Source organism: Caenorhabditis briggsae (assembly GCF_000004555.2).
Source record: "Caenorhabditis briggsae complete genome, chrX, whole genome shotgun sequence".
NCBI lineage: Eukaryota > Metazoa > Nematoda > Chromadorea > Rhabditida > Rhabditidae > Caenorhabditis > Caenorhabditis briggsae.
The window spans coordinates 3,867,001-3,891,783 of NC_013491.2; the positions used below are offsets into that span (position 1 = coordinate 3,867,001).

The 24,783-nt window shown below is 39.6% G+C and overlaps 3 protein-coding genes across 3 annotated transcripts; 1 reads left to right on the forward strand and 2 right to left on the reverse strand.

Moving 5' to 3' along the window:
* Positions 1 to 1,647: 1,647 nt before the first annotated feature.
* On the forward strand, positions 1,648 to 5,266 carry Cbr-hst-3.2 (the record flags this gene model as incomplete). The annotated part of the gene is made up of 4 exons (XM_002643764.2): positions 1,648 to 1,868; positions 4,521 to 4,675; positions 4,724 to 5,011; positions 5,061 to 5,266. The coding sequence occupies 4 exons, from the start codon at positions 1,648 to 1,650 to the stop codon at positions 5,264 to 5,266; spliced, it is 870 nt and encodes a 289-aa protein (XP_002643810.2).
* Positions 5,267 to 6,056: 790 nt separating this feature from the next.
* On the reverse strand, positions 6,057 to 6,543 carry CBG27492 (the record flags this gene model as incomplete). Its single annotated transcript, XM_045239033.1, has 3 exons — positions 6,057 to 6,201; positions 6,436 to 6,484; positions 6,537 to 6,543. 3 exons carry the CDS (start codon positions 6,541 to 6,543, stop codon positions 6,057 to 6,059), a joined length of 201 nt encoding a protein of 66 aa, XP_045098060.1.
* Positions 6,544 to 8,279: 1,736 nt separating this feature from the next.
* Positions 8,280 to 16,058, reverse strand: Cbr-nmy-1 (the record flags this gene model as incomplete). The annotated part of the gene is made up of 18 exons (XM_045239034.1): positions 8,280 to 8,314; positions 8,373 to 8,473; positions 8,521 to 8,681; positions 8,727 to 9,806; positions 9,832 to 10,521; positions 10,570 to 10,881; positions 10,932 to 11,046; positions 11,160 to 11,737; positions 11,786 to 11,980; positions 12,027 to 13,630; positions 13,689 to 13,832; positions 14,034 to 14,196; positions 14,243 to 14,335; positions 15,196 to 15,216; positions 15,286 to 15,453; positions 15,489 to 15,567; positions 15,664 to 15,882; positions 15,928 to 16,058. The coding sequence occupies 18 exons, from the start codon at positions 16,056 to 16,058 to the stop codon at positions 8,280 to 8,282; spliced, it is 5,889 nt and encodes a 1,962-aa protein (XP_045092009.1).
* Positions 16,059 to 24,783: the final 8,725 nt, after the last annotated feature.

Sequence of the window (24,783 nt, forward strand, 5' to 3'; positions counted from 1 at the left end):
ACGTATTTTTGTTCATTTTGGGACATTTCGACTGTTTTCAAGAGACTAGATTGTTATGTTTCCAATCACTTTAAAAATTGTAGAGGGTGTAATACAGCCTTAGATTGAAAATTTCACATTTACCTCATTTTTCAAGATTTACTAGTTTTTTAGCTTTTTACTGATTTCTGAAAGACACCTATTGTTTACATTTTCAGTACAAAATAAGCCAAAAAAAGGGTGTCTTTCAGAAATCGGCAAATAGCTGAAAATTTTTGAATTTTCGAAAAAAAAATCTGTGAATTCAAAGTTCTCAATCTAGGTTTGTTTTATACCCTCCAAAAATTTCAAAGTGGTCAGAAACTTGATAGCCAAGCTCCAGGCTTGCAAAAAGTGTCAAAAATCAACTGAAAAACTTATCGCGAATCTTAACTTTTTTGGATTTTCAAATTTGTTCCTACTATTTTTTTAAATCCTATCTCATTTCAATTCCAGTCAAAATAAATTTTCGTCAATTCATTTCATCTCATTCTAAAAATTCTTATTTTCTTTTCAGCTCTATATACTCGTGGACAAGATTTCCCACTAAGATTTTATGAATCCCCAAAAACTCTCCCCTTAATGGAAAAACGCGGTTTTCCCGAAAACGACGCGAAACGGAGTTGTCACTTTTTAGATGTCTCCATTTCTTGTTCTTTTCTTATTTTTCGGCTCCTCGGCATCTCCATTTTTGATCAAAAGCAATTTTCCCATTTTCTATTCCCACCTGAATTGAAAATATGGACACACATCTAAAGGGAACACCGCCGGAAGCAATTATCGGAGATGTTTACACTGAAACTGAACCCTTTTCGCACTCTCTCCCTCCTTTGAATCATCTTCGGTCCCCCTTCTTTTACTTTTAGAGTATCTCTTCCTGTTAAGACTCCGACTAATTGGAACTCAGCTTTCCGCTTCGAGCGCACCTTAACCCTTTTAACAAGACATTCAATTTACTTCGTCTTGTTCGACGCTCTTCATCTTTCTTGGTGTCCCTTCTCCCTTAGCTCTTCATTTTTCCAGTATACATTTCTTTAATTCCCCCAGGGAGTAAGTCCGGTGGCAGCAAGAAGGCAGTAATTCTTTACTCGAAAAGCTCAGAAGCTATTTCTCAAAAATGTTTCAACACCATTCGTCCCATGGGCGGGGTGATGGGAGGACAGGGAGAAAACGGGGAGGGGGGGGGGGAACACAAAACGAAGACGTCTCTATCTGACCAGCCGGCCCGCCGGACTCCGCCCCTTTTGCGCGGCACAGGTTAGCGAGTCACTGTGAGTGTATAAAATACTGATTGCTTTTGGAATCTTTTTTTTCGTTGATAGTTTTTTATTTGCTCAATTTTCAATTCTTAAGTATGACAAGCATATTGAAAAAAAGTGAAATGAGGAAAAAATAATATATCCGAGAGATATTTGTATGTTTGCCTTGAGAGAAAATTCCAATAGATAGGATCCCTTAGTTTTTTCTTGCTCAACCGGAAATCTTGTTGCATGTCATTCATTCTCGATTCCTCTGAATTTCACATTTTTCCCTCGTTTTTTGTTTTTTTTCTTTTTTTCGAACTCTCCATTTTTCTTTTTTGTCTTCTTACATCTACAGTAATCCTTTTTTTAACACTTAAAATTTAGGATGAGGTACCGACTTCTCCTCTTCCTCCAAATGATAAACCTGATATCATCTGGAGTCTTACCTCCTCGAAAACGATTCCCAGACGCTATAATCGTTGGAGTTAAAAAATCCGGGACCAGAGCTCTTCTAGAGTTTCTCAGGATCAACCCACTCATCAAGGCGCCCGGTCCTGAAGTGCATTTTTTTGACAAAAATTTCAATAAAGGATTGGAATGGTATAGGTGAGTTCTGATAGCTTCTGTTTTGACTGGGATTAATTACGTGTGCACCATTTTCAAGTGCCCTCCTTCTCTGTTCATACCCTCTTAAGCTGATTGCGCCATTACCTTCCTTGTTAGGTAACATGCCCAAATATCAGGAGAGGTCTCACGCAGATGTCGATTCTTTAGAAAACCCTAAAATTGAATTAAGGGCGTTAGATATGTCAGCGAGAAAGCTGAGAAAATCGAAAATCCGCTTAGTCGTCGCTGGGAGCCAATCGTGTCTTTGTTCTGTTCCCTCCAGAATTCTATCCTATTAAGTACAAGGCGATAATTCAGTTTCGACCATAAAATTCTCCACGACCACCACCACCTGCATAAACCCCATAAAGCATGCAGCATAAAAAACAGTCATTTGAGGAATATATGGAAATGAAAACAGAGACCTTATGGCGCCAGGAGACGAGTGTGAATGACAGTTGACAGTTTTTCCTCCTAAGGGGAGGCCCCTAATTAGAAATTCCTTCTTTGCCTTTGCCAACTTGAAGGAAACCTTGAGATTTGAGTCATACTGTATTTATTGAGTTATTCATCATTTATCGGAAGACAGTTCATAAACAAGCTCGCCGGAGAGCACATGCACAAACAACAGGTGCCCTTGGATTCCAAGCTGTTTCTTAGCGGGAAGTCCGTATCGTATATTAGAAGCAGGTGATTTCAGGGCCTCCTGGACAAATACGGTGTTGTTAATCAATTTCTAATAGGAATCAAGAGGCACAAGGACATGTATTCTTATGTAAACTAGGAAGGAAGAATGGGGAACAATGGTAACTAGAGACGCGGCGTCTGGATAAATTAATCACTAATGTAGGAGGTTTGTTGGTGGGCATCCCGTGGTCCCTTGGTGCCAGATACCTTCCCCCAGCAGCCCCACTCATTTATCTTGTGCATACGACAAATTGGAGGGAATGCGTCTGTTGTTTTGGAGTAAAAGAGCGGAAACCCTCCACCAGATGAGGTTTAGGAACACACATCAGAAGTTTTCGTTATTAATTATTTTCTGACCTTCTCAAAGGGAATATGCCGATATTGCCTTTGGAAGTTGCCCTTGGAATTCCAAAACCCGGATCCAATCCAAAAACGAATTACATTTCATAATTGAGTTTTCGGGACCGGATATGCTCCTCTAATAATATTATTTCTTGAAAAACCCGGCCACTCATCTAAGAATTAATTATCTCCGTGTTTCTATTATGCCTTTCCGCCTAATGAAGCCTACAAAAGCTTCCCCCTTTTCCCGAAAAAAAAACACCCGAAAACTACCAGATTGTGGATTAGCGCGGTCCCTATTTTTAGGAAGCTAAGAACATCTTGTCCCTTTCGTACCCAATTACGTAACGGAAGTATGTTTGTTAGGGATGAGGAGGCTGGTATTAATATATTATGCATGGTAGAAGACTTTTTTCAATGCTGCTCTATTCCCGCGTCACTTTGATGGATAGAAGGGACGTCTTCTGCGACTGAAGGAACGTTGTACAGTGCGCGAAACAATGGGGAGGTGTCAATCTCATTCAATTTGACTGACTGATAGAAAATATATCCAGAGTGATGATGGATATGCTTCCTAGCTTCATTTAAGAAGCTTTTTCTCAAAAGTGAGTTGTCCAAAAACTCTTGACAGATGGCGCTTGTCAAAAACGATCAAGTTTTTGTGTCATTTTTTGCCGTCCTTGGGGGTCTTGAAGAGTTACATATTCTGACAAGTCTCTTTGATCTGCTCGGCGGTCTTTTTTTTTGTGCACCACCGGTTGTAAATTTGACGCTATGGCGTAACAGGTCGGAAGTCCCTAAGTCGACCACTGTCACTGCCAATTACTGGGATAATTAGAGACAAAGAGAAATAAGATATCTGATTCTTTTTCGAGCAGCATCTCCAGAGACGAACGGCAGATTGGAGCTGACACGAAAACGGGATTATAATTAGACTATGATGAGATGGTTAGGCTCTTGACGAGACTCATCCATGTTGTTGACGCTTCCATCGACTTTCATTTTCATAATTATTAGACGAGATAAGAACGGATGGGGTGCATCAATCTCGGTCGCACATTCGCGGGAGGAGAGGGGGGTAAATAAAGATAAATGAACTGGCGCAATACAGTCAGTTAACCCATAAATCTAGGATAGGCACTCCTCACTCACCGGGTGGTCTCCCGAGATATGATCTTGATCCGTAATTGGTGACTTGACACCTAGTTTTAGAGGACTTCCTGGAGAACAGGTGGCTGAGACAATCCTAGCAGGATTTTTACGACTGCGCGTAAATTGCATTGTCGATCCGTTTTGATCTTTCACCGATAAGCAGCCACTTGGGTTTATTGGATGTGGAGCAGCTCGTAAAACTCTTTCGACAAGGAGCAGTAATGTGATTGGATTGACTTTTGGTGGAACCGATTCCAGATATTATTTTTCTTCCTACAAACGAAACTCTTTACCTTTTTTCCCCATATCACACCGTACCTTGAAACCGAGACTGGGTCGGGAGTTGCGCAACCGTTCATTGAAGATAGCGGGAAAAGACCAAAAGAAAAAGGGCAACGTGGTTCCGATTTTCTAGATTAGATGAGCGGGTGGCAAATAATAAAATATATTGAGTGAGTGTATAATTTATAGGGAACAAATGCCGGAAACGAGAATTGGCGAAGTGACGATTGAGAAGAGTCCAGCATATTTTCATAGCAAAATGGCACCGGAGAGGATAAAATCGCTGAATCCAAATACCAAAATCATCATTGTGGTTAGAGATCCAGTGACGAGAGCTATATCAGGTACCAGATTTATTCTGGATTATCTATTCTTGATTTTCCCCTTTTCAGACTACACTCAATCGTCAAGCAAAAGAAAACGAGTTGGTCTTATGCCAAGTTTCGAGACAATGGCTGTTGGAGATTGTGCGAATTGGCTCCGAGCCAACTGTACCACTAAAACAAGAGGAGTCAATGCTGGTTGGGGAGCAATCCGAATCGGTGTCTACCACAAGCACATGAAACGGTGGTTGGATCATTTCCCAAGTCAGAATATCCATATAGTAGATGGAGAGAAACTGATATCAAATCCAGCTGATGAGATTAGCGCCACCGAGAAGTTTTTAGGATTGTCACCAGGTAAATCCTGAAAAAAATGGAGTTAAACTTCACTAAAATCAATTTTCAGTCGCCAAACCAGAAAACTTCGGCGTGGATCCAATCAAAAAATTTCCTTGCCTCAAAAACGACGATGGAAAACTGCACTGTTTGGGGAAAACCAAAGGAAGGCACCACCCAGACGTCGAGCCTTCTGTCATGAGGGCATTGAAGGAATTCTATGGTCCGGAGAATAAAAAGTTTTACCAACTGGTGAATCACTGGTTCGATTGGTGAAATTTAATTCTCCATTTATTTTCGAAAAATGTATTTTATAGCTAGTCTGTTGTCTCATCTCCTTGCCCTGTTCTGTGTTGTTCCTGTTAGAAAATTCTCGATTGTTTTGGTATTAGTTTGCGGGTTTTTTATTGCATAATTCGTTTTTCAAGAAATAAACGTTTAATTTATCTAATTTTTGCCCGATTTCGATTTATATTTGGAGATGTGAAGGATATGAATGCGATTTTTCAAAAAAGTTTTGATTGATTAACTATCGAGTTTGAAAACCTCAACGTCTCAAATTGTGGTAATTCTAAACCAGCTTTTTTCAGAGTTGCTCAGATCGGAAAATTGATGCTTTCTCTGAAAATTAACTAACATTATTCCGTTGAAAAATTTTTTTCTTTTTTGTTCGCCAGGAATGCCCACCATCAAATCATCAAAAACTCTCCTGACGAGCTAAAAACGAGAAGATCGGAGCTCTGGGAGAGTCGGTGACTGTGGCGAAAGTTGCCACAATCTCTAATCGTGGTGGGTCCTTCGGACACGGCCACCGGCGTTTCTTCTCCACAGCTCCAATTTTTTGCACTAGAGCAACTGATATTTATTTGTCCATTTGGATGATTACGGACTTACCTCTCCCAATGTGCGTTCCTACACCACCGTAACCTCAAAAATTTTATTTTTCTCAGCGTTTTTCCAAATTTTATTTCTTTAATCTCATTTCCTTGTTCCCAATCCTATCACAAAATGATTCGTAACCGAATTATCAATCGAACTTATCCTTTTTAATTGTTATTCAATTTCATTATTCATTGGTTTCTGACTCTTCATCAAAATCTGAAAGAGTTCTCTGCAAAACTCTGAGAACTATACCCCCGTTCCCATTTTCGAAAAAGAAGCCGTGCCGACATTTTGGTTGGCCCAAAAATCTGAAAGAGTTCTCAGAACGTCTCTGAGAACTACTCACTCGTTCCCATCTGTGAGATGGCAGTTCCGACACCAAAAAATCACATAAAAGGAACCCCTGATCAGAAGAAAATCATTCACTTCCTTCTCCATATCTCACTATTCGTCGCTTCCAAGTGCTTCTCCTACTCTTGACCGTCAGTGGTCCCCTCGTGGAATCACAAACCACATTCAAAGTCAATGGAACAGTCACCTGTGCCACTGGCAAAGACTTCCGCGTCCACGACATTCTAATGGAAGATGACGACATCGGATGAGTTGATTTTTCTACTATTCTGTGAAAAGTGTTTATTCTCAGTAGTGACTCCGTGATCGCAGCTCAACATACAACCTGCGCGGGAAACTGCTACATTCTCTCTTGTCGGAGACCAGACGGACGACGTTGGTGTAAGCACTGTTGAATTTGAAGAACTCGCCAACTGCGAAGTTCCGCAAGCAGTTAAATTTTAATACTTTCAATTTCAGACCGAATACGAACCATATTTGAGAATCATTCACACTTGCCGCAATCCGGACAGCCCGAAAGCCCTCACCATCGAGATCCCACTCGGAGATGCCAAGAAACTTAGAAGGTGAGTCAGCCCATGAAATCCCAAGTTTAGATTATCTATTATTTAAGAATCAGAGTTTTACAAAAATTTCGCGATATTACCTCACTTAATATGTTCCTTTTCCAGATATTTCGTCTTGAACAACTACAACGTCGATATTACTGAAAAAGGCGAAGAAGACAAGTACACGATTGGAGGAAAACGTCGTTTTCAATGAATCTCTCTTTTTTGTTGTAAAATTTCATTAGTAAATTCATTTATCAGCATTCTTTAAAAAATATCAGCACATAATGGAAATCACAATGGTTGTGATCCAATGACATTTTCAGGTAATTCGAAATTTCGAAATTTTAGCACTACCCAATACACCAGCTTACAATTTCAAACGGAAAATTTCAATTTCAAGTATCATTCAATTGTTCATTAGACTGACAAACATTAAACTTTTTTGTGCCTTGACGCAATTGCAGTGCCCTGACCCAACTTCCGTACCTTGGCGCGCTTTTCGTGTTTTGAAGAACCTTCAGCGCTTTTTGTTGTCCAGCGATTTTCTACATAAATTGCTAAACTTTTAAGTTGTTACATTTTTTGATCTGAAACAAATTTTAAATGTGAAAATAGGCAGTTCTATCAAAAAATAAGACAAAGGCAAATATTTAATAACTTCAAAAAAAGATTCATTTCCTCAATCGGCCGAGGGCTTCAGCAACTCAAAATTTAAAATGCTTGAAAACAACGTTCCCATAAATATTGGGAAATTTCCGGTTCTTGAAAAATCGTGAGATCCCGATCTCCACCGTCATTTGTTTTCCAAATTGGCTGGTTTTCCCTTTAGGTATGTTTTTCAGCCTATCGAAAAAATGTTTTTTCCAACGAAAAGTTTAGCTGATAGTTCGGCTACAACAGCGCTCCAGCGAACACATTTTTTTTACAAAAAAAAATCTGTAACATCATTTTTTTTCAATTTTTTATTAAGAAAAATACAATCACTCAGATAGTTTTAAAAAATCAACAGACTTTCACAACCGTGGCTTGAATCTGCTTCTGAATGTAGTGGGCTGGGAGAAGGAAGCAAGTTTTATCAATGACAGAAAAAATTATAATTTGAAAAGTGAAGCCCATAAAGGTATATAAATGTTCAAATCCTTTTCATAAAAAGTGATATAAGCAATTCATAAAGAAACTTACACATAAAAGAGTACACATTACGTAAGGCTGGGGGAACATTTTTTGTATTATAAATTAATTTTTTGGGAAGCTGAAAGCAATTTGAGAATAAATTAATTGTGTGTGGTCTCTCTCGTGAAAACAAGCATTTTAGGGAAGAATGGATATGCAGACATCATCATCATACAGAAGGAGCAAAATGGGAATTATTGAGAAAAATTGAGAAACAAATTATTACGCATAGCGTTGTTGTCTTGATTAGAAGAAAAGAAGAAGAAGAAGAAGTGGCATTGTGACGTTTTGATTATCGGGTTGCATTTATAACATGACATGAGCAGAAGAAATTAGTTCACCGACATTCCGTGTTCAGATCCGGACACTGAAAAATCTAACATCATTTTGTTGATTAATCATTCAATCAAATATCAATATTCTACCATTTGATTCGTTCTCGTCTTCACGAGCCAGGTTGTCGTTTGAGCCGGGCACATCGAATCCTCGTCGAAGGCGCATATCAGCTCGTCGACGGTTGTTTCCTCTGAAAAAAAAAATGGTATTCGCACTGGAAAAGGAATTCTAGTATACCTCAGATTCATCAATTCCCGTGTGAGTTGTTCATTGGCATCTAGAAGGTCATCAGCCTCTCGTTGAACATTGCGATGCTTCGTTCGTTCGCGAGAAATCTCATCTTCGGTCTCGTCGAGTTGCCGGCGAAGGTTTCGGTTCTTGAGGTTGGACTTCTCGAGCTGAAATTATTTGTTAGGTTTCAGATTCTTTTTTTAAAGACTTACCAATTCCTTAGCTTGTTCATTGGCTCTCTTCTCATCTTCGAATTGCTGTGTAATATCATTCAACCGCTTCTCGAGTCGTCTAGCAGCTCTATTGGCAGCAGTCTTCTCTTGTCCTTCAGCATTCAGCTGATCCTCCAGATATTGAATTTTGGCTTCAAGAGCAGCCATTTGAGCGCGCGCTCTGGATTGAGCACCACTCTCCAACTCGGTGATCTTGGCCTTGTAGTCTCTGCATGTTCGTTCCAGACTTTGCTTCTCGGCATCTGTTTTCTGGTTGAGCGTTCGTTCCATGGATAGATCGGTGGTGACTTGTTCTAGCTGGACTTGGGCCTTTCTTTGCTTATCGATAGCCAGTTCACAGTTGCTCTGCTCCTCTTCAAGTTCCTCTTCGAGTTGGGAAATCTTGGCTTCAAGACGTCGCTTCTCTTCGGAGCTGATACCACCTCCCTTCGCTCTGAGTTCTTCGAGTTCATCGTTTTCAAGCTCCAAAAGTTTTCTGGCTTGCATGAGTCCCTCGTTGGCTTCTCTGAGTTGTTCTCTCTCAGCCTCGACTGCTCTGAACTTTCTGTCGGCTTCTCTCAGCTGAGCGGCAATGTCTTCCTTGGCTTGACGAGCCTCTTCGCATTCGATTTGGTACTCCTTGATGATTTGTTGATTCTTCTTGAGCTGTTTGTTGTATTCTTCCTTCAGCCTGTTTGCCACTTCCAATTGTTGCTCGAGTTCCCCGATTTGGTTCTCGATCTTCTTTCTGTGACTCACAGCTCCCGACTTTCCACGTTTCTCATTCTCAAGTTCATTCTCCAAATCTCGAATTTGTTTCAGAAGACCACGTCGCTTCTCCTCAGCTTCAACGTCCTTATTGCTGATGGCACGGTCACTTTCTGACTTCAAAGCTTGGTTGGTGACTTCGAGACGGAGGCGAGCATCCTCAGCCATTTGAAGATTATCCTCCAGTTCCTCCATCTGTGCTCGCATGTCAGCCAACTCGGCTTCAAGTGATCGTTTTGCCTTCTCCAATTCGTGAACATTCTTTCCGAAATCATCCTTGTTGGAAATCTGCAAATTTTGGTTTTTTTGCTCCTCTAAATGATATCTACAGCCTTACCGAGTCTTGAAGCTCTTGCTGAAGGGACCTTCTGATTCTATCTGATTCCTCGAGCTGCTCCTTCATCAAATCAACCTCGTTCATAAGAGAAAGCACTCTGGTTTCTCTATCTCTCAACTCCTGACTCATTGAATCCCGATCTAGAAGCGCCTTCTGCACTGCAGCTCTCTCCTCAGCCATTTGAGTTTCAAACTTCTTCTGTCTCTTCTCGGAATCTCTATGGGAAGCGCGAACGTTGTCAAGCTCCATAGCGACATCCTCAAACTCTTGTTGGATTTTCTTCTTACTCTGAAGGATACGCTCCTTGACAGCTTCACTCTCCTCGAGTTGCTGTTGCAGGTGTTCCACGTCTCTCAAGTTCTTCTTGCGAAGCTCCTCGAGTTGTTGGTTGACAGCTTCCTCGGCCTTTCTGCGGGCGTCTCCAGCACCTTGACGAGCGGCATGAATCTCCTTTTCAAGGTGAGCACGAAGTCCTTCGGCTTCTTCTTTCTCGTCAAGAAGGGCGTTCTTCTCATCTTCTAGTTGACGAGCTCTATTGATGTTGGCAATCTTTAGTCGAGTTTCTTCTTGGATTTGCTCATTTAGCTCTTGGATCGTGCCTTCAGCGGCTGCCAGGCGGCGTTGCATGTTGGCAAAAGCGTGTTCCTCCTCTTCACGGACACGATTCAAGTGATCCAGCTCGTCGCGGCTCTGAAATTAAAAAAAAATAAAACTTGAATGGATCAAATTGTGACTTACTCTCTCCAACTGATCAATAAGCGTTCTCTTGTGCTCATCGCTTTCTGACAAGTTGGCTTGGATCTCCATCAAATGAGCCTCATGGATTTTTCTCTTCTTATCAATTTCCGCTCGACTAGCCTGGAGCAGCGCAATCTCTTGAGCCATATCCGCACGTTCCTGGTCAGCCAAGTTCTGTTGTTTCTCTAGTTGGTTGCGTTGCTTCTTATGCTGCTCGATTTGTTCGTGAAGGCCTTCAATTTGATGACTGAACTTTTGCTTCTGATCCTCGATCTTGGCTTCCATTGCATGTTGGATTTGTTCGATGGTTCGCTGAACAAAAAGAATGAATAAAAATAATAAAGAGAATAATATAAACATACCTTTGTAGCATTGACTTCTTCATCCTTTCGGGCCATCAAGTCTTGAAGCATAGTAGCTTCGTCAACCTTATCGAGAACATCTCCTTTGACCTTCTCGAGTTGCGCAACAACTTCTCTGAAAAGAAACTTCGGGATAATAAGAAATGCAGGCATTAGTAGGAATACTATCGAATCAATAACTAGGTGTCAGAAAGGGTGGGTAAATATTTTCATATGCAAATACCGTACCGTCTTGTCATCTCGGCCTTATTGCGAGCATTTCTCTCGGTCTCAATATCCTCTCGAAGCTCGTCGATAGTCGTCTGCATATCTCTCATCTGCTTCTGCATCACCGCAACAGCTGCCGATTCTTCATCGTATTTGGTCAATTGCAATTGAAGCTCCTCATCGCGTTTTATCAGCTGATTATTCAACTCTTCGACCTTGCCCATCTTCTCGACAAGATGATCCTTGCTATCCTCCAACTCAGCCAACAGTTTTCTTTTCTGCTGCTCAATTTCCGACTTGAATTGACGCTCACGATTAAGATCTTGCTCCAATTCATGCAATTGGTTCTCGAGACGTCCCTTGGCTTTGATGCCATGCTTAGCTCTTTCCTCATGGTCCAAAAGTTGGGTGGTCAAGGCTTCGACCTTCTCTTCCAGAAGCTTCTTCTCTTTGAGGAGTTTGTCGTAGGCGTCTTGGAGCTCGACGAGTCGTTCCTCAAGGTTACGGAGCCTCTGGTCAACATTTGTCTTATCGAGAAGAAGCTTTTGTCTTGCTTGTTCTTCCTGCTCGAGCTGCTCTTCCAAATCACGGACAGTTTCCTGAAAAAATTAACGATCATTTAAGGAAATATTTTAAAGGAAAATTACCATCTGCTTTCTTCTCTCTTCATTATTCTTCTCATTCTGTTGTTCCTCCTCGGACAGACGATCTCGCATATCGTTGACAATATATTCAAGCTCTTGGTTGCGAGTCTGGAGGCGACTACGAATATCTTCCAACTCGGCACTGTTATCAGATTCCTGTTGGAGTTGCTCTTGAATCACAGCACGCTCGACGATCACCTGAACACAACAAAGAGATAAAAACCGAGTCGTGAGAAAATCAAACACTCACCTGATCCAATTTCTTCTCATTCTCGCGGAAATCATGTTCCATCTTCAGCAGACGCTCCTTGGTGGCTCTCAACTCATCATCCTTGGCACGAATCTCATCGTCGGTACGAGTAACTTGAAGGAGTGGCTTGACTTTGGTGAACAAACGCCACCACTGCCAGTTGCGAAGCTTGAGATAAGCCAGACCGTTGCGTTGAATGATTCTGATAGCGCTGGATTGCTGTTGACGTCTCGTGTAGAGTCTTCTGGAGAGGAATCCTCTGCATTGAGCTTGGAAGTTTTGAATAAGAGCTGTCAGCTTCAAATCTCTCTCCTCTTCGAGATGAGCAAGAACTCCAGTTCTGAAGAACACTTTGGATTGTCCAATTCTGTAGAGGTTGGAGTCGATGTCAAGTGCAGTGATCATCTTGCGAACCGATTCCTTTCCATCGATGAAATTCTTTGGAATCACATCAGGGGTGAGGATTTCGTAACGATGACGGAATTCTTGGAATGGCACTCTGTTCGGGAATCCTTGTCGACAAATTCTGATTCCTTCCAACACTCCGTTACATCTCAATTGATCGAGTACCAAGTTGGAGTTGATCTTTCCAGATTTTTTCTCATGATTTGGAATAATACAACGAACGAAATGTGGTGAAGTGTTGCGAAGAGTGGTCATCAGTTTGGTAAGCTGCTCTTTGTGCAATTGGGATACAGTACGGAACATTCCTTTACGAGATCTCATTCCAAACGCGGTCTCGTTCATCTCAGCGGCACAGATTCCAGCGAATTCGGCGTCCTTCCAGATGCCGGCCACAAATGAATCAGTAGAGTTTTGCATGAGACCAACAACATTTTCATTAAGTGGATCCATGTTTTTCATGAGCCACTGGTCAGCAGAATAGTCAACGCGTCCAGCATAATGGACCACAGCAAAGTCTCCAGTGCGGTTGCGAAGCTCGGCAGGGATGAATTTTGGATGTTTAATGTGAGTCTTCTGGAGCTTCTCAACAAAAGTTTTGTCATTGGCCTTTGGGAAGAGGCACTCCTCATCAAGAAGGGCAAGTACTCCCATTGGCTTCTCAATAAGGTCAATAGTTGGTTGAAGATCAAGCCCAAAATCGATAAAATCCCACTCGATTCCCTCTCTCTGATACTCCTCTTGCTCCAGGATGAACATTGTGTTGTTGAAAAGCTGTTGAAGTTTTTCATTGGTGTAATTGATGCAGAACTGTTCAAATGAGTTGGTCTGGAAGATTTCAAAACCGGCAATATCAAGAATTCCGATGAATGAAGCTCCTTGACGGTGAGTTCTGTCCAGAGACTTGTTGATTCTGTTCACGAGCCATTTGAAGAGTCTTTCATAGCAAGCTTTGGCAATAGCTTCAACAGCGAACTCAGCTTGTTCCTGGTTTTGAGCCTTATTGACAAATTCTCTTCCAACCTTGATGCGTGGCCGAAGGAATGCTTTTTGGAGTTCAATGACAGGAAGGCCAAGAAGATGACACACTTTCTGGATAACTCTATCATCTTGAAGCATGGCTTGGTCACTCTTCTTCTCTTGAGTGAATTCCAAGTTTCCAAGAAGAAGGATTGCAGAGACAACTCGAAGAATTGCTGAAAGAAAAAAATTCAAAATTGAATAGGTACAATGGAATGGTGTAGAAATTCTTACAAGAAATCTCCTCATCAGCGAATCCCATGATTTTCATGGAGTTCAGCGTGCTATGGAATTCCTGAACGTCGTCCACATTTGGTAAAGTGATTCCATGGTTCACCAAGAATCTGTAGTTGTCCACTGTCTCCAGAAGATATTCACCTGGAACATTTTTTTCTTATAATTCAAAGTCCTCCTACTTTTTTCGGGGTTTTGTATTTATAGTTGAATCACAAAAAAATGAATCACCAACCAAAAAAGGCAATGTCTACCATTGAAAGCCGTCTTTTTTGTTGAATATCCTTGGCCGCCAAGGCCCGCGCAAATCAACAACAAATAATTCAGTTTTATGACTCAACCTACTTTTCTCTTTGGCGCTGCATCCTCTGAGAATCTGGTAGAAGATGTGGAAACTGCGTTCGTCTGGCGATTGACGGAGAACTCTGGATTTTTCGAGCAAATAGAATTCGATATTGGCTCCACTGATGTATCCGCTCATATCGAAATTGATGCGAATGAATTTTCCCTGGAAATAGAAGAATGAGAAGGCGGGGGGTAGGTGAGAAACTCACGAATCTCGAAGAATTGTCATTTTTCACAGTTTTCGAGTTACCGAAAGCTTCGAGAATCGGATTCGCTTGAAGAAGTTGATTTTCCAGCTCTCCCTGAAAATAAAGCAGGTTATTTGGGGAACAAGAAGCTAGCTACTCGGTTACACATCAGTGAAAAAGGACCAGAGGCTGGATAAAAGCTTATACAACTCAGTTACAATTTAGATAGATCAAATGAGTAATTAAAGCCAATTTGTATTTTTATTTTTGCAAAGGGTTTTTTTGGTGGGTTTGTTTTGCAATTTTCAGATTTTGAGCGAATTTGACAATATTAGTGTTAACAACATTTGGGTTTGAATCAAAGCGTTTGATTCGACATATTAGAATGGTATAATGAGACATGAAGCTTTACGTAATTGATGTGTTGTGAATTTGAAACAAGTAATACAATACTGTTCAATACGATGTATAAAAATGCATTTTTCAGTTGATTTTCACTCATTTTGACCATTTTCAGAAGGCTAGAGCTTGCCTGTCAAGTTTCTAATCGAAACTCATAGTAAGTGTGAAACAGACCTATCTTAGATTTTCAGCTACTTGCTGGTTTCTAAAATACACGTTTTTAAATGTTTTCATTACAAAAATGGGTCAAAATGGGTGTCATTTAGAACTTGGCAAATATCAACAAAAAAAAAACTAGAAACTTAAAAAAAACTCTCGGAATGAAACATTTTTAACCGAAGTCTATTTTATACCTATTGTAATTTTCAAAGTGATTGGAAACTTGACAGCTCATTTCCAGACTCCTAGAAAATGCCGAAAATCAACTAAAAAATACCGTTTGTATATCTTATTGACCAGTACTTTAGAAAGGAATGAGACAAGAAACTCATCACAAAATTATACAAAAAAAAAGAATCACGACACTGTCACGACAGCAAGTCACAACAAGATCTACATGATGTAAAACTTACGATTGGGTTTCGGGTATCCGGCTAAAAATAATTTTTAGAAATAACTTCCTCATCTGAACTCAATTGTCACCTATCATTCCAATGACTCACCTTCTGAACAATATTTTGAGCAACCGCTGCACTCATGCCCTTGTTTCTCGTGGCTCCGGCGACGTGTGCAAGGTACTGAATCACTTTTTTGGTGTTCTCAGTTTTACCGGCACCAGACTCTCCGGTACACAGGATCGATTGATCTTCTCGCTCTGGAATTTGTTTTTTCTTCAAAATAACAATTTCAAATATCTTCTATTTACCTTGAAGCATACTTCTGTATGCTGTATCAGCGATGGCGAAAATGTGTGGTGGCATTTCATGTCTCTTTTTTCCTTTAAACTCCTCAATCAGGTCTTCTGAATATATCGGAAGCTTTTTGTAGGGATTGATAACGACACAGAAGAGTCCGGAATATGTCTAAAAGATTCGGGTTACTGTAGCTCAGATGCTGACAATCTTACATAAATTAAACTGCTATAATATCGTTCTTTCAGGTTATTCAAAACTGATGCTTCGTTTAGATAAGTGAGTTCGGACATATCTTCGATTTTGTCGAATTTTGGAGGATTCGCTTTCTGGACGTCATCTCTACTGATTGTGACTTGTCGTCCGGAATCGCAAAGCTCCACGAGGAACTCATCGTTGGATTCTTTCCTGGAAATTAGTTTTTGTTAGAGAAGAACATTCGAAATTGCTAACTTGATGGATCCAAAAAGGAATCCCTCGTTCTGATCGGGCACCCAACACAGTTTTCGTTGAGCCCACGCGGCAAGTGTGGCAGGATCGGCAACGGCAGCCCGTTGTACCTGCAGATACTGCAGGTCACCCATTGTTGGTTAACTTCGAAATATCTGCAAAATTGCAAATTTGGGAAATTGTTTTGAATTGGCAATATCGAAAAGAAACTGAAATAAAAAAGGAGAATGTGTATTTGGAAATGGCAAAAAAATGTTGAGAAAAAAGAGAAGGAGGTGACTGAAACGAAAAAGAACGCCGATGGGAAAATGGAAGAGTATGAGAATGCGGATGTGGATGAGTCACACGTACAATTGAAGGGCAATTTGATGAAAATTAATGTTCATAATGTTGAAAACTAGAATTTTTTTCTTTTGACTTTGAAGAACTCAAACAGGGCAAACTGTACTAGTAATTTAGCATTTCAATTTGAAATTCAAAATTATCGAAGGCTGAGAAGTACTGTATTTCATCTAATAGAAGTCCTAGCCACCCGGATCGTCAAATTTGAGCCTATGTATCTCATTTTCTGTGAAAGATATCAAACAGTTGTTCACTTATGAAATGTTGCTGATATTATGATGAACATTTTATTAGTTGACAAATTTTTGATATTTTTCGAAATAAGTGAGATATTAGACTCAAAGTGGACGGTCCGGATGGCGTTCTATTAGAGTGTTTACGGTAAGCTCTAAGTGTAGGTTGGGCTCTAACAGAGAAAATACCGTATTAATATCAAACTCACAGTTCCTTTGAAAAAATCCTTAGATTTTATCAACCAGAAACTTTTCCAGAAACCGCACGAACGACGTCGTAAAGTCTGAGAAATGAAACAATATTTTCAGAAACAAGAAACAAAGAGCATGAAAAGAGGGCGGAGATTCTGGATGGGCGGGAGGAAGGAGGCACCACGCACATACACAAAAAACAATACGTATAGAAAGCCCCCCAATGAATCATCTATACGATTCTGAGCGATTCAAATTTAATAAACATTTTCCCCCTTCCTCCTATGGCTTCTCTTCAAAATCTGTACAGTATATAGAATACGGTCCAAAACGAGATGACGAAAAAAAAATAGAGTTTCATACAAGCGTGAACAAAACACCAAACGGTCAAGCAGTGAGCGCGCTGTGCGGAGCAGCAACGACTTGTGAGAAGATTTACCATACACGGGAATAGATGCTCGTCGCAAACAACTCAAAAATCTAGACATTGTTTACATATGTCGGGGAGAGCACAGCGAGAAAAAGTTTTCGAAGCGAAATCATATTTTAGGTCTACATGACAGAAAAAGTGTCAAAATTTCTAAAAAAGTAGTGGTAACAACAGAAAGTGCTGATTGAAACAAAGAAAAAAATGCTGACTAAGATGGATTAGTGGGGGGAACAATGTGGAACGACGGAATCGAGGTCAAGGAATGTAACGGATTTGGATTTTTTCTCTTCTCCCTTCTCAATGACGACAAATTACTGGATTATAAATAAAAGTGCTGTTGGCTGTGTAAGATGATGAACAAAAGGCGGTTTTTAAGTGAGAGGGTGGAAAGTACGGGGCATAGACAAGGTGTCCAGTTGTTCTTCAGGCGGCTGTTATGTGGTACTAGACCGGGGGGAGAAAGGAGTTAAATCGCGCAAACGTCCAGGACGACGATGATGATGATGATGGTGAAAGTGAACATTCGAACAAGTAGAAGACGAAGAAGGACCCTGGTTGCGTCCATCCGTCCGCGTCGTCTTCGTCTCAGTCAGGTAGTCAAAAGAAGCGCGCGGTAGAGGTTGGTCGGAGAGAGGGGGATTCAGGCGTGTGTGTCAGGATTGGTATGGAAGAATTGATGTCCTTGATTCGGGCGCGCCAACCCCATCCCCAACCCGTCGTGTTCGATCCACAATCTTCGTCTCGCCGTCTCTAAGCACATCTGACTTTTTCACCTTTCACACACACACACACACAGAGAGAAATAGATAGAAAAAGAGAGACACAACGAAGAAGAAGAAGAAACTATTTGTCACCTATCCTCGGGTTTCGTGTTGTGTTGCGTATAGATGACCCGTATGATGCGTGTACTTTTCGGATATGGATATGCAGAACATAGAAGCGATTGCAATCGCCGAGCGTCCGACAAGACGATCGACGTCTTCAGAAATGAACAAATTCGGCAATCAGATATATAAATGAGGTGTCAAATGGTTGATAACAACGAAAGGAAGAAGGGGAGGAGGGAACTTGCGTTCGATTAAGTTTTATCGCTTGAGAACAGGCTAGTTAAAGATAGAAATTGGTTTGGGAAAGGAGGAAAAGGGACTGAAGGATCATATAATTACAGTGGATTGATAGTTCTGCTGATAGGAATTGGCGGAAATGGGAAGGCTAGAAACGAAAATCGCTAGAAAAGTCAAAAAATCTAGTGAAAATCTAGAAAAAGTGTAGCAAAAAAGGTAAAAATCATGATTCAAAATAAATTAAAGCCTGAAGTTTAGGTGAAGAATTCAATTTTTTAGGATTTACAGACTACCGTATTGGATACGATAGAAACCTACCCAACTGTCAAGTCAACCTTAAGCTCAATTATCTCGACTTGTGTGAGAGATATCAAAAATGTGTCAATCAATAAATTATTTATCATAAAATTACCAATGTTTTATCGGTTGACAGATTTCCGATATCTTCCACAGGTATTGAGATAATGGAGCTCAAAGTGAACGGTTCGAAAATACTCTAACAAAGAAAATACGACAAACTTTACAATGAACTATGAAGCCTAAATATTTTTCACAGAATGCTTCAAATCTCAAAAAAATTAGATATAGAAACTCTATGAATCATTAAAATGGAAAACTATGATTCTTCCCCGTCCCACGGTTACACTATCAGTTGGTGCTAATCGATGACTCCGCCCGCCCTGCTTATCGGCCAGAAATATTGGCATATTTTATGAGTCATCGTTAAAGTGAGAGGAAGTTACCAACAACTGACACGTTGGAACAAACCGACGACAAAAACATTTGAGGCAGAACGAAACTGACCAGAAAAAAGCGATCAATTGAACGACAGTACTCGGAAAAAGTCGAAAAGGGCGGCTAGCGGAGCGCTTCTTCTCTCCATGATGATGTTTACCCTCACGATTTATGTTATAATTCTCTTTTCAAGCCCATACCAGCCTACTATCCGACGCGGGAGACCTTCTCTCCTCTGCCTCCCACATAAGCATTGCCGAACAATCATGTCTGAACAGGATGATCAGCAGGCCCCGACACCAGAAATTATTACGCAGCTTCTTCTGACGACACAGGGCGTTTTGGGAGAAGCTCGAATTCATAAAGCATTTATATACTTTAAAATGTTCCCAGGAGATGTGATAAAATATGCAATTTATGTAAAAAATATTCAAAAGAAGAGCAAAAATTTGCTAAAATGTTTTGGTATCTCTATGTAGGTTTTACAGTATTCAACATTTACTGAATCAACAATCGGTGTGAATAGTGTCGAAATGGAATGTTTTGGGCATCAAAAACAAACAGGTGACACAGGCAACCTCCCAAAACGTATCGAACGAAATGGAAAAAAATAGATCAAAAAACTCCAAGACACCCTAGATGAGCGTTCTTCATCGAAGTACATGAAAAGAAGAGTTCGGTGAATGAATAGAAAAAGTGACAGGGGCCGAAAAGTGAATGTAAGGAAATGGTGGTTGTTGGGAGAAGAGGAAGAAATCGAAGAAGGGGAAGAAATTGGTGTGTTGCCACGCGCCGAAAGTCTAGACCACCTGGGTTTGTTGTTCGCCGACGCACTGTGTGTGTGTGATGGCGGTGGCACATCCGGAAAATGACCTTCATGAAAAAGAAGGAATGAATGGATGGAGAAAAAAGCAGGAACATTTTTCATGTCAAAAGTTGGATTTATTGACAATTTCAGAATGAAGAAACCGAAAATGAATTTTCGCATTTGTTCTTGGTTTCGTTAAAACTGGGAATCAGGAGCAATTAAACAAGAAGCAGTGGTCGAAAATAGGGAATCTGGTTATTCTATAATAGAAACAACAATTTTCAGCAAAAATAAATGAAAATTATAAAAAGTTCTGCAATTGTTGTTATTTTAACCAATCAATTTTGGAACTTATTTTTAAAATTTCAATGTCGAATTCTAGGAAAAATGTGTTTTTCTGACTTTTTTCGATTTTTCAAGTTTTTTAAAAAGGGTTTTCAAGATGGGATCTTTTTTGGATTTTCAGTTTTTCTTAGAAATGAATTAATAGAGAAAATTGAAAGAATTTAAAAGCTTGACAAAATGAAAGGTTCGAAATGCCGAAACTTTTTCCGTTTCTCGGCAATTACGGTATTTTCTCTGAAAAAAGCTCCTCCAAGTCGTCAACATTGAGCTCAATTATCTCGATTTATGTGAGAAATAGAAGAAATATGTTGATTAATAAAATGTTGTTGATAAATTAATGAATAATTTTGCAGTTAACAAGATCCTGATATCTCGCACAGAAATTGAAATGATTGAGCTCAAAATTGACAGATTGTATGAGCTTCTATGAAGGAAATACGAATAGTTGGCTTATCAGTAATAAAAAAATAAATTTCTAAGTCTAGCTTTAATTGTATATCGTTCTTATCATCTACTCAGCTCTAATTATCTATTGTAAAAGCTACTGAAATTCTCTTCTTCTTTTCTACACCCATAAAAGTTCACTAAATTCTCTTATTCTGACTAATCGCATACTGACTAATCATGAATCATAACCAAAGTCTCTCCTGTCATGGGTAAACTTGATTCTCCCTCCCTTTCTAACTCATTCATCACGTTTTGGTTCCCGTTCTGAATGTGAGGCCGTCATCTCCTCCCCTCTCATCCCCACCCATCATGAAGCATTAGTTTTGAGATAGAGGACATTTTCTCTTGATGAAGAAACGAACAGAAATGAGTGTTGGAAGAAAAAAAGAAAAGGATATTTGGAGGGAATGGATAAAGGTTTATGTTTCGTTTTCTGCAGTGGTCATCATCTCAACCACTGACAAGAACAGAAAAAATGAAAAACATACAAACCTCTCAGAGAAACGCACTGTTTGAAAATAACACTAAAACAATAAGTTTGGAGAGAGAGAGAGAGAGAGAGGAGCTGCTGCCTTTTTGTCCGTTCTCGGGTGTTTGCGATTTGGAGCAACAGAGAAAAAAACTGATAACAAATGACCAGAGCGGAAAAGGTAATTATGACGAGGACGTGGAGAGTCATAGAGTATTGAAAATTGTTTTCTAATACATAATTGTAAAATTTGGAAGAAAATTTGAATATTTACACACTACCAAAAGTGAGTAGTGGTCTGATAAAAGTATGCGTGGGAGGCGGTTCTCAACTATGCAACGCAGATCTTCAGAAGATACCGAGCGCGGAAAACGCAAGAACTGAAGAACAACAGTGAAGCGCGACCTCTTCTCGGGAATGATACGATCTACAATCTTCTAACAACACGGTGTGGAGAACATGAAGAGGTTGCCGGGGGAGGGGAGTGAATAATGGAAGACAGGGGAAAAGAGACAAGAGGGCGATATAAATTTTCAGATAAAATGATTCGCATTCCGCAGAATGAACCGTGGAATTTATATCTGGGTCATGGGAGATTGGATCGAGTTTTTGAAAAGGGGAAAATATTAGAGAATATATAGGAACTCAAATGGACTATCAGAAACTAAGGTTCCTAAATTTCCAGAATCTAGAAAAATTTTGAAACATCTGTAGTACCAGTCTATAAGATATACAAAAACGTAGTTTTCAGTTAAATTTTGGTCATTTCGACTGTTTTCAAAAGTCTGGAGCTTGGCTGAACAGTTTCCGATCACTTTGAAAATCTTGGAGCGTGTAAATTAGCCCTAGATGGAAAACTTTGCATTTAAAGAATTTCTTCAAACTTCCTAATTTTTCAGCTATACGCCGATTTTCGGAAAACACTTTTTTCATATTTTTAGCACCAAAACGGGCGGGCCATAGTTCAGAATATAGGTCTGCTTTACGCTTTTCAATGTGTTCGAAACGATCAGAAACCTGACGGCCGAGCTCCAGATTTCTTAAAACTATCAAAATGGTGGAAAATTAACTAAAAAAAGTACGTTGTTGTGATTCTTATTGACTGGTACTGTACTTTACCTTAGTGGAATACAAAATGTTTGAATAGGTGAATTGATCTGAAAATTCGAAAATTGTTCTTATTCACTCAACAATCATTTCGAAACCCCAAAAAAACCAATTATGAGTGAATTTATTACAAATTATTGGCTGAACGGTAATCATAAGAATTTCAAAAAAAGTAAAATTGTGAAGAATTTCTCAGAAATGTCATCTGAAGGTCTTAGAGCAAATCGACTATTTTATTCACGAAATTTGGATTTCAAGAACTTTTAGAGTCAAAAATTTCGAAAATTCCAAAAATTCCGAATCAACATGACGTTATCATGTTTTCAACAAAAAATATTTTGACGCTGACAAACAAAACATAACTGTATCAACGGCGATTTTGTATTATTTCCATAATGCGATTGAAAATTTTGTAAATGGTTTATCGGATTACCAACTGTCAACATTAATACTGAACTGTTCAAAATGGGTACTGTAACCGGCACTTTTCTAGCAAAGCTGTGTCGAAAAAATAGTAAGAAAGAAAGCAATCGTGTCAAATAGTGTCTCAATTACACAAGAAAGCGAGCCGAAGAAAAAAAAGTGAGAAAAAGAAAAAGAACTAACATAGAAGTGGGTTAAAATATAGGCAAACATGAAAATAATCGACTCTGAACAGACGAGCCCAACCTGGTGGGCCACGGAAACTAGAGGGATTCCTTGTTTGGGAATGTTGAGGAAAAAGAGGTGACACGAGACACAACAGATGCCAGGAGACGTAGGAGGTGAGAGGAACGATGAGAGTACGCGACTGTTTGGGAGGGCCAACCGTTTGTAGCCGATCTGCTGTTAGGAAAGAGGAGGTGACCGCATCAACAGAAAGAGAAGGCCCCACCACGAATAGTGCGCAGAAGAGGAAATTGCTCTGCTCGGGCCGGGAGGGGGGCTATGGAACGAACACAGCGGAAGGTTTTTGTGTATATGTGTGTGTGTGCTTGTTCAAATAGGTGTGTGCAGCAACCCGCAACGGCGGCTGACCGGCCTCCGATCGCGCACTAGCCCCTCAATTTGATGGAATATATCGAGGCGATAACGGGGCCAACACCATAAACAGCACTATGAGAGTGAAACACGAATATTGACTTCGCAACCTTCTTTTTCTGTTGGGTGTCCACCACCTGTTGCTGGTGATGGATTTTGTGAGGATTACTGAGATTGTTGGCAGTCACGTCATCTCATTAATAAAGATGGACTGATGGGGCTACCAACTCAAGGTGATTTTCAAAGCTGTTGTTCTAGAGATAAAACATTTTTGAACTAACAAAAATATTTTTTCTCGATTTTTTTGTTCCAAAATCTTACAAAAATCCATTTCCGATTTTAAAGGAATTGGGGTCCAATTTAAGAATCTAAAAACATCTTAAATTTTTAAACAATTCGTAAGACGTGTTGAATTCGTTAAAAAAAAAGACCTGAAATAATTTTTTGAAGTTTTTTCAAACATGAAATCAGACATTTTCACAATTGATGCTGTACTTCTGATTATTTTAAATTGAAATTCAAGAACCAGAAAGTCTGGACTGAGCTCAAAAATTGGAGTTTATTATTAGCAACCTAATATCTATTGGTAGAATTTATTCAAAATCGAAAATTTTTAATTTTTTAGATTATCTAGAATTAGATTAAATTCTGCTAAAATTGCATTTTTTTTAATGAACTGGTTTTTTATTTCTCAACTCCATTAGTCTTCAAAATTTTGATCTATCGATTTTTCTGGACTTCACCTCAAATACATTATTTTCTTTTATTTGTGTTTACCCAAACCGTCACTTGGAGCTGAATTATCTCGGTTCCTAAAAGAAATATCAAGAATTTGTCAACTGATAAAATGTTTATGACATTATGACAAACATTTTATCAGTTGACAGTTAATTGATATATTGAATAGAAACCGAGATATATCAGCTCAAAACCAAACAACCAAAAAGATGATTTTGGAGAGAGGTGAGTTTTTTCGAGCTCAATTATCTCGGTTCCTATGAAAGATATTAAGAATTTGCCAACTAATAAAGCGTTTATAACATTATGACAAACATTTTTTCAATTGACCGTTAATTGTTATATTTGATAGGAACCGAGATATATGAGCTCAAAACCAAGAGAAAAATATCATAATTATGGAGAGAAGGAAGTTTTTTTCAAACACAATTACCGTAAAACCTCTAATAGAACGACACCCGGAACGTCCACTTTGAGCCTATATATCTCACTTCTTTTGAAAGGTATCACGGACGTGGCCTCTCTAGACAACTTTCGGACAACGGGACATGTCCGAAATTGACAACTGTCCGAATGTGTACGAGTGTGCTGTCCGTGCACCTCTGCATCCAACCTAATACAAGGAACCTACATCATTTCTCAAGACAGCGTTATTTCGCAATAAGGCGTATTGTTTCGAGAAAAACATTATTTTATGATGGAGCCAAGACTACGACAGATATAGATAAAGATTTTAAGTAAACTAGTTACGAAAATTCCTTAATCTCAAACTATTCAATATCGAATACCTTTTTAAAGCCGGTTTGCTACAAAACTCAACTTTCCTACTGGGTTCAAAATTTTCAACATATCTTGAATGTTTTAATTTTTAAAACATTATTTTTTCCGAAGTTTGATCCGGGCCGCCACACCGGAAAACTTTAGATTCT